General features: G+C 37.9%; 1 protein-coding gene across 2 annotated transcripts in view; it reads right to left on the bottom strand.

Moving 5' to 3' along the window:
- The window catches only part of IRAK1 (interleukin 1 receptor associated kinase 1), a 1,465,691-nt gene that overhangs the window by 480,599 nt on the left and 975,613 nt on the right, over positions 1–9,479 (bottom strand). For both annotated transcript variants that reach the window (XM_044080171.1, XM_044080170.1), the window contains exon 3: positions 2,595–2,762. In XM_044080171.1, the coding sequence (XP_043936106.1) occupies positions 2,595–2,762 (168 nt within the window). The remainder of the gene's footprint in view (positions 1–2,594; positions 2,763–9,479) is intronic.

Here is a 9,479-nt window from a genome sequence, read left to right as displayed (position 1 = left end):
CCAAGCTACCATATAGGTGGCAATCCACTAAGCACAGAAGAGGTTATCAGGGACCTGGGGACCCAGGTTGACAGTGGGCTTTCTTTTGACACTCACGTTGCTAAAGTGGTTAGAAAGACCTTCTACACTGCCCACCTGATCATGAAGGGATTCACATCCAGATCTAGTGAGGTCATTGTTCCCCTGTACTCTTCACTTATCAGACCAATGATCGAGTACAATGCCCCATTCGGGATGTATCTCGCCCGACATCTGCAGCAATTGGAGAGACCCCAAAAGTTCCTCACCAAAAGGATAAAGGGACTCCAAAATCTGTCATATGCTGCCAGATTGAAGAAACTCCAGCTCTATTCAGTCGCATACCGTCTGCTCAGAGGTGACATGTGCCTGACATACAAGGCCATGTCCAACCCGGAATTAATGGACATGCCCCACCTCAAAAAATCCAAATCCACCAAAACTACTAGAGCAAGTGACTTAAACCTTAGCACGGATATAAATAGGATGTGCTGGAGGGATAGATTTATCACTCAGAGACTCCCTATGCTGTGGAATAGAGTCCCGGTCCATGTGAGGCAGAGCACCTCGCTGGCTCTGTTCAAGAGAAATCTTGACCTGTGGATGGGAGATCGTAGGTTTACCCTGGGAATCATCTCTGTGTCACTGCTGGACAGAGGCACAACAAACTAATGGGCACAGTATTTTTTCATATAAGGGGTGGCGTAAGCCACAAAAATTTGGGCTAGGCTTATAAATGCCTTGGGGCAGATAGCCTAGTATAAACCTATGAACCTATGAACCCATGAACCTATATGTGTGTGTGTGTGTGTGTGTGTATATATATATATATATATATATATATATATATATATATATATATACACACACACACATATCTATATATATATACATACATATATATATATATATATATATATATATATATATATATATATATACATACATATATAAAATTACCTACACACACTGACATGCCCACAAATTCATATAGTCTATCTATCTATCTATCTATCTATCTATCTATCTATCTATCTATCTATCTATCTATCTATCTATTTATCTATCTACTTATCTATCTGTCTGTCTATCTATCTATCCATCCATCCACACATACATACATACACGGAGTTGGTGAACCTTAAGGTGAAATAAATGTTTTTCACAGTTTGTGAAACTTTGCTATTAGCACACATGAGATTCCTTCATGCAGTACATTTCATAACACCTAGTTTATATGTTATATCAAGTAAGCAGATTAATACTGTTACCTGTTGCTGAGCTACAATACACTGAATCAGCAGTAGTATGACCAATTTTAGTGTCTGCTTTCTTCCATATAACTTTTCCTTCCTCTTATTCCTTACAACTTTCTTTGGTCTACTATCATAAAGTCAATACTCAAAAATCATTCCTACCTTAAATGTCGACTAAAACGTTGAACACAGAATGTCAAGAAGGTCAGAATGTCGCAAACACACCACGTTGAGAATTCATACAATGCAGTCCAACACTGCACACCATGTAATGAGTTTGCAGGGGGGCAAGCCCCCCTGCACCCCCCTGCAAATTATATATTTCATCTCCGAGATTACACTACAGTGGGGAAAAGGGTAAATTTCCCGATCCCCACTGTACCGTGATCTCTAGTTACAATATCGAGCTCATCTGTGCGATGCACTGTGTAGTGTGCATTTGCGGAACTATGACTCGCACAACTGAAGGTTTGGCAACCCGGGTCGGGCAACTGTAATTCGACATCTCATGGTCGCCAAACCTTCCCTCAGAATTGTAAATGAAAACCACCTTCTTCACCATTTTTTTTTTGGGGGGTGGGGGGAGTGAGTACGGACTATTAAGGAATGGGATACATTTCTTATCTACTTTATCAGTGACAGTATAAAATAGGTATTTTTGTTTCTTCTGATTTTCCCACCTCCTTACATGGGTCACTCTGATCCATCTAGATGGACTGCATGAAAAAGAAAATGCATCTGTACTTATAGGATTTTTTTTTTTTTATATATCTGAACATACACATTTTTATTAAGATTCCATGATGGAAGCTGAATCAAATTAAGTTGCCACATATAGAAATGCACCATTACAAAACTTATAAACCATACACATGCATACTGCTTGTGCATTACTTTGCAGTGAAGCCAGAAGTTTGCCAACATGTGTTCTAGCATTTGATAATTCAGAACAAACTCAAACCGGACAGGAGTTATCATTTTTTTCTCCCCATCTTGGTTGTGGCAGAAGCAGTTACAATGATTTATACTCCATCTTAAACACTGCATACCTTACCAACTTGTCTGGCCATGGGACATGTGGAAGGTCTAACTTTTAGTTCTTAAAAATAAGCCCTGTTGCATTGCAATGCAATAAACTCTTACTGATCAACCAGTGTGGTCTACTTATAAACTTTTAGATAAAGAAGATATTCAGTGATTTTTATTTGTAAAAAACAAGTATCACTTTGTGATTCAAGAAAAGCGTCCAAAAAAACAGAGATGTGCTTTCTTCCTTAATGCTCCCATACAAAGCAGTTACTCATCAAATCGCACTCTTACCTGGAAATCTAGTGGTGGAAGTTTGACATTCACTTTGTTTCACTTTTTCTTCAAGTGAGTCTGGAAATGAATGCTGTTTGGTACACCTCTGATATGGAGGAGGTGGATCTGAATACCGTCTATCAGGTTGGGGAACCATCTTTGGCTGCTTAACAGGTAGAGGTTTCCCTAAAACAGGCAAGAAAAGCACCATTATTAGGACAGGAAGTAGCTTAAAGTAATTCATCTTGTTCATTCTGGGCATAAACACAATGGCACAAACTCCCACTACACTCACTGCAGTCCTCCACCTCTGCCCAATGAACTGTACTTTGTCCTGTCAAATCAAACCCTAAGAGGGCCACATCGCAAATGTGGTTATTAAATAAATGGGGTTCAACAGTGAAGTCCCCAGTGCATAAATAAAATCAAACTAAAATCCTTCTTGTCGAACCACTGTGTGACTCACTTCTCTACTCGACAACTTTTTTCTTTAATGTTAATACTGACACGGAGGACTGCCTAATCACCCAGCAGCTACTGCTTACAACTGGGATAACTAAGAAGTACACATTTCTAAGCCAAAGGCACAGTTCTAAAGTAAAGTGTACAAACATATACGCAAAATTAAAGTACCCACTGCATAAACACACAATAAAGAAAAACCTCTTTTAACCCAATGCATACATAAAGGGCAGTCAAACAGTACATGGTCTCTGAACCAGAAGTTATTTTTCTTAAAGAAAAAAGTCCAGTCCGCTGCTGTCTCCCAGATTTTCTCCTGTCTGTCCCACTGTGGACCACTACCATCATTATCACCTTTCATAAACCTGCAGCACAATCCTTGCTGCACTCAACACCATTCTTACTCTTCAGCAGCCACATGTTTTCTGAGGAATTTGCAGTTTTATGTTATTTCCTAAAGGATTTGTATAAACGACCAGAAGTTTAGCAAGTCTTAATATCTGGGTACATTTTTTTCAGCACACACATGTCCCCATCTCATGAACTTTACCACCATCACTATACAATTCAGTTGGAAACTGCTACTTCACAAAGTGACTACAAAATCACCTTCCAGGGCAGAGCTACACAATAATGTATTTATTTATTATTTAGTTATTTATTGACAACTGATTTCCAGGAAAGTCCGACTGGGTAGAAACCCATTTTCAGCGGAGACCCAGGAAGAAAAGCTCCAAATTAATGCAAAACATTTTAAGAAAAATGATTATACAATCTTTATAAGTAAAACAAAAGCATCTGCAGTTTAAACAATTATAACAAATTAGGCATAATATAAAAACAGTGGTTAAGAATTGATGCAAAGTATATGACAACATTTAATATTTAGCGAAATTTTAGACGCTTTGTAGAGAAATTAAAGGTAAGTTAGTCTAATACAAGCAGGAATTGCCATATGAAGTGAGGGGAAAAAGGTTTATGGTATATTTAGAGAGAAAGTCAGGGAAGAGAATTAGATAGCAATAAGGAAGTAAGTGAAAAAGGGAGAGTAAGGAGGTATAAGGAATGAAAAGGTACTTGTTCACATTTAGAGATATAGTTTGTCCTGGTTTTGAGCAAGAACGGAACGAGATTTTAGCTAGTAAGTCTTTCAGAGTAATTTTGAAAAATGGGAGGAAGGGTATAGACCTGATGAATACAGGCAAGGAGTTCCAGGCCTTAGCAACCTTGTACAAGTACAGACAATGTCCAGCAGATTTGCTAGGTCTCTAGACAGACAGGAGTTTTTGGTCACTGGATCACAATGACCAAATGGGAACACGGTTGTGTAGAATTACTTTTAGTGCTGGACAGGCAGATGGATACTGTGTAATTTTATAGGTAGTAAGAAGTTGTGTATATGTTAGTTGATCTGACAGTTTTAACCAATTTAGGCTTTTCAGTACTATACAGTGGTGGGTTCTGAAAGGGCTATGTGCTGCAAACGTAGCAACTTCATTATAGCATTGTTCAGGTTTAAATTTTTGTGAAGCTGGAGGCTAGTAAGGATGGGAGTGTCATAAAGAAGAGTGGGGAGGAGGTAAGTAGTGGCAAGTGTAGTTATAATTGTGTCAGTGAGAAAGCTTTTGGCTAGGTAAAGCATCCCTAGTTTTTGATGAGTTTTTCTTATGTAATCCTGTATATGCAAGTTGAATGTAAGGTTATCATCCATGATCAACCCTAATAGTTTGCTAAGAGAAGTAACTTCAATGGTTGTATTATCAAGAGAGAGGACTTTAAATTTTGTTTTTTTCATGAGAGAGGGATTTGGGGAAAAAAGTAGTAGTTTGGACTTTGGATTGAGCATGAGTTGTGAGTTACAAAGTCATGTTTCAGTGGCTGTTAAGGCTTCCTGAGTAATTTTTTGAAGGTTTACCATGTTGTCAGATGTGCAAATGAGAGTGGTGGTGCTGCGGTAGCGTTGTCACCTCACAGTATGACGTTGTCCTGTTCGATTCTCAGCTAGAGCATCTTCTGTGTGGAGACATGCATGAATGGGCGTACCTTCTTTGAAGGTTGTGCATCAGAGCTGGCACTTCGGCACATAAAAATCTACTGCCAATCATTAGCGGACCGGAGTTCCGCTGTGGCGACCCCTAACCGGGAAAAGCCGAAAGACACAACAACAACATTGTATTAAGGTTGGCATGTTGTATGGAAATATAAAGGGTGTTGGTGAAAATGTTAAGATGAGGGGACCAAAGATATGCCCTTGCCATGGTGTGTAGGGGCCAGGAGTTCTTCCTGCTGGAGATAGTCAGAATACATTTTTCAAGTATTTTGGTGAGGGGAGATAAGACTGCTATAGGTCTAAAGTTATTAATTTGTGTTGAATTTCCTCCTTGGTGCAGAGGGATAATGTGTAACTTTTTCCAGAGAAAGGGAACTTGGGATTCTTGGATAGACCTGTTTATAAGGACTGAGACAGGATAAGCAATGCTACTGGCTGCTATTTTAAGTTACTTGCTTGGACAGTCATCAGCTGAAGAAGCAGGTTTAAGTTTGTTTAAGAGAAGTTTTATATAGGATATGGGAAAAGGTTTGAAGGTGAAAGTGGATGAGGTGATATGTGGCTGTTGGGCAGGGAAGGGATTAGATATTGAAGAATCCTTAGTTAGAGATGTTATACTATCCATAAAATAAAAGTCGAACTGTACTTCAGTTTCGAATGGTGAGTTATCCGGAGAGGGGTTTGGGTTGAATTTTTGGCTGAGATTTTAAATTTCTTTCATGGATGTCCAAAATTTTTTAGGGTTGTGTTTAGTATTATTCTGAAAGTTATTACAGTACAGTTTTTGTCTTCATTTACTTGCTTTTTAGTTTGGTCGTGAAGCATTCTGAAGCTTTCAGGACATTGGGGTGTTTTATATTTTTGCAATTTTTTTCCATGCTTTTTCTCTACCCTGCAATAGCTTTCTACTCTTTTTGCATAGCCAGACTGCATTATTTGTTCTTATTCCCTTCCTTCTAGGAGGTGCAAGGCTATTTAGGGTATTTAGGAAAGTTGTACTGAATTCAGTTATAGCATCATCTAAATAGAGGATTGTTTAGAAAATTCCAGTTAATAGATGATAGTGAAGTAATGAACATTTCTGGGTTAAACTTGGAAAGGTTACGTGTTGTTTTATAAATATGCTGTTTACCTGGATGTGCGAGATGTCCAATCACATTGATTGGGAGATGATCACTGATAGAGTTTGACATTGTACCTGTGGTGGAGTATTTGCGGGGATCTGATACCAGGATAAAGTCCAATAGAGAATTTGATGTCTTGTTACAATATGTGGGTCTTTTAATTAGTCGTGTGAAACTATATAAATTCATGCTAAATGCATGGGAGTTAGAGTTTATGTCCAACCAAATGACATTCACATCACCTAGTAATATTATTTCTTATGGAAATGTTATGGATATCCAATGTAGGATATCTTCCAGTATACCTGTACTGTCATCAGGAGGGATTTAAAGGGCAGCAATATATATTTTTTTATAACTGTTTATTTTGAGGAAAGCAATAAGAAGCTCTGCTAAACTGAATTTTGGTGTTGGTTTGCTGTAAGGGGAAGGTGGTAGGTATTTGGAAATATTAAAGCAATGTCATCACCCTTCCTAGTTATATGGTCATTACAGATGATATTTTAGCCAGGAGGTATGATTTCGGAGTCATTCATGCTGGGTTTAAGCCAAGTTTCAGTTACAGTGAGAACATCAGGCTTATGTTGGGAAATCCAGGCGTGTATTTCAGCAGTTTTATTTCTTATACTTCTAACATTTACTACAGCAAAATTTAAATCACCAGAGTTGGGGATTGGCTGCTTACAGGTTACAGAAGTGTGTGGGAGAGAATTAATGATTATGTTTATTGTTATAGGTGGGGCCAAGATTAGGGTGTACATTTTCTCCTAGAAGGATTTTAGTATAGTAGTATAATTTTGTGTGTTTTTTAGAGAGGATTCTTGCACCTCATTTTGTTTTGTTTTAAGCTGATGTGCAATTAATCAACTTATATGTGGAATAAAGGTGAAAGGCAATATTGGATAGGTTTGGTGCAATGTGTGGACAGTATAAAGAGAAAGTATGGACAGGTGGTTGGGACAGAGTTGGAGAGATGTTGCGAGATGTTATTAAGTCATGGTAGGATGAAAAATGGCACAGTAGGAGGAGAAGAATAGAGAAGCTGAAGCATAGCACAATTAAGTACAATAATCTGTATTTTATATATGTCAGGTAGTGAGGAAGAAATAATGAAGAAAGAAAGGAGAAGTTGCAGGACAGTAGGAGATTCGGTGATGCTGGATACTGAGAGACAGAAGAGGATAGGTAAGGAGAGAAGTATTTTCTTTAAAAGAAGAGAGGTAGGTTGTCCTGGTATCTTCTCTGGAATATAAGGAATAGAGGGGTTTTAAAGGCTAGAATACAAAGGTGTAGTCAAAATAAGAAGAAATGAGGGCTTGTTTGGGAAAAGAATAAGATAAAATGCAGAATAGATAAGTACTGTTTGGGAGGGTTGTGATCACAAATGGATATAGTGCAAAGCAGTATGGGAGGAAGAAAGATAGTTGGGAATGGGGTTAAAAACTGAATAGCGATAGGGAAGTAGGAAACAAGAAACAGAAGTGTAAGGTCAGTGGGGGAGAGTTTTGGAGTAAGAGTCACACATGAAATATGTATGTAGGAATTATAATATTAGAGTGAGAGGGGGTGGGTGGAAATTGGGGGTATGGTAGGGGTGTAAAGTAAGGCCGAGCATAGTGGGCTTCCCACCCTCAGGTCAATTTATAAGCGAGAGTAATCAGTTTATAGCCAGAACAAATATATTTACAGAGATATGCCAGTAAAACAGGGTTTCTACAATTTCCTGAGACTAAATAACTGGCATATGCAGTACAATCTACTAGTCAAATAAAAGGGGACAGTGGCCAACTTAGTAAGAGGTCCTTAGAGTGCAGACTATTACACAGGGATGATCAATCACGGAGCAGGCGTGTATTTAACTGATTAAAGTTAATATGCAGCAAGGTTCTTCCTGATAAACATACATAAATTAAACAATGACAAAATTCTCAATAAGCTTGTAGGTGTAGGGCCTAGTGGCAGAGCTCCTGCAATATGAAAGTCAGATGTAGTGACTGCAGGCTCTGAAATGAAAGAAACAAAAAATAATTCTACTAAGCTGTTAAATTATATGGAGGCAATAAAGTGAGTATTTATTATACAAAAAAGAGATCACAGTAAATCAGAGTAAGAGAATACAGGGGAAGTATAAGGGTAATGTGATAAGACAGTGTATGAATGTAAGCTCAGAATGATTTTTAGCAGGAAGTATGTGGACAGAGAACCACAGTAATGCACAGTAAATATACAGCTGTATCGAGCAAAGTATTAGAACATGGTAATACTATGATAAGCACAATATAACACCATCACTTACAAAACATTCATGGGATTCACAATATTCACCAAAACAGTGTGATATCTATATCTATATTTATCTCTCTCTCTCTCTCTCTCTATATATATATATATATATATATATATATATATATATATATATACACACACACACCAGTACACCAGCAATTCACGTTACATATATATGTGTTAAAGGGAAAAAGCTTATTCAATCTGAATGAAAGTGTTAGCAATACAACACACTACCAAAGTCTTTTCACTGTTATACGCAGTCTTAGAAAAAATAGAATTGTAACATATGACACATACCTGCTCTATAAAGGAAGATAGTGAATGACTGCAACAGAAGACAACACTGAGGGGATGTTTAGCAATACATGTTACTACAGAAACACTCCCACCCTCAGGTCAATTTACTAGTGAGAGCAATCCATTTATAACCAGAATAAAGCAATTAACAAAGTGATGTCAGTAAAACAGGTTGCCGGTCATTTCCTGAGGCTAAATACCTGGCATATGCAGTACAGTCTACTGGTCAAGCAAAAGGGGACAGTGGCCAACTTAGTATGAGGTCTTTAGAGTGCATGGACTATTACACAGGGATGTTCAATCACAGAGCAGGCATGTATTTAACTGATTAATGTTAATACGCAATAAGGTTCTTCATGGTAAATATACTTACATTAAACAATGATAAAATTCTCAATAAGCTTGTAGGTATAGGGCCTTGTGCAGAGCTCCTACAATATCAAAGTCAGATGTAGTGACCATAGGCTATTAAACAATGACAAAGTTCTCAATAAGCTTGTAGGTGTAGGACATCGTGGCAGAGCTCCTGCAATAAGTAGGTCAGACTATCTGATGAAGTTGCTGTAACACGGCAACAAAAAGCGCTTCATAATAAACGTTTACAGTCTATTCCATTCGGAGCTTGTTGGAGTCTGTTGGATACTATTTTTTGACGTGTTTAAAATTCTCAATAAGCTTGTA

The sequence above is a fragment of the Protopterus annectens genome, chromosome 8.part0 (genome assembly GCF_019279795.1).
Source record: "Protopterus annectens isolate FY-2018-M chromosome 8.part0, PAN1.0, whole genome shotgun sequence".
Classification (NCBI taxonomy): domain Eukaryota; kingdom Metazoa; phylum Chordata; order Ceratodontiformes; family Protopteridae; genus Protopterus; species Protopterus annectens.
Note: the sequence above shows the minus strand (reverse complement) of the source record. Positions and strands in the feature narration are given on the sequence as shown.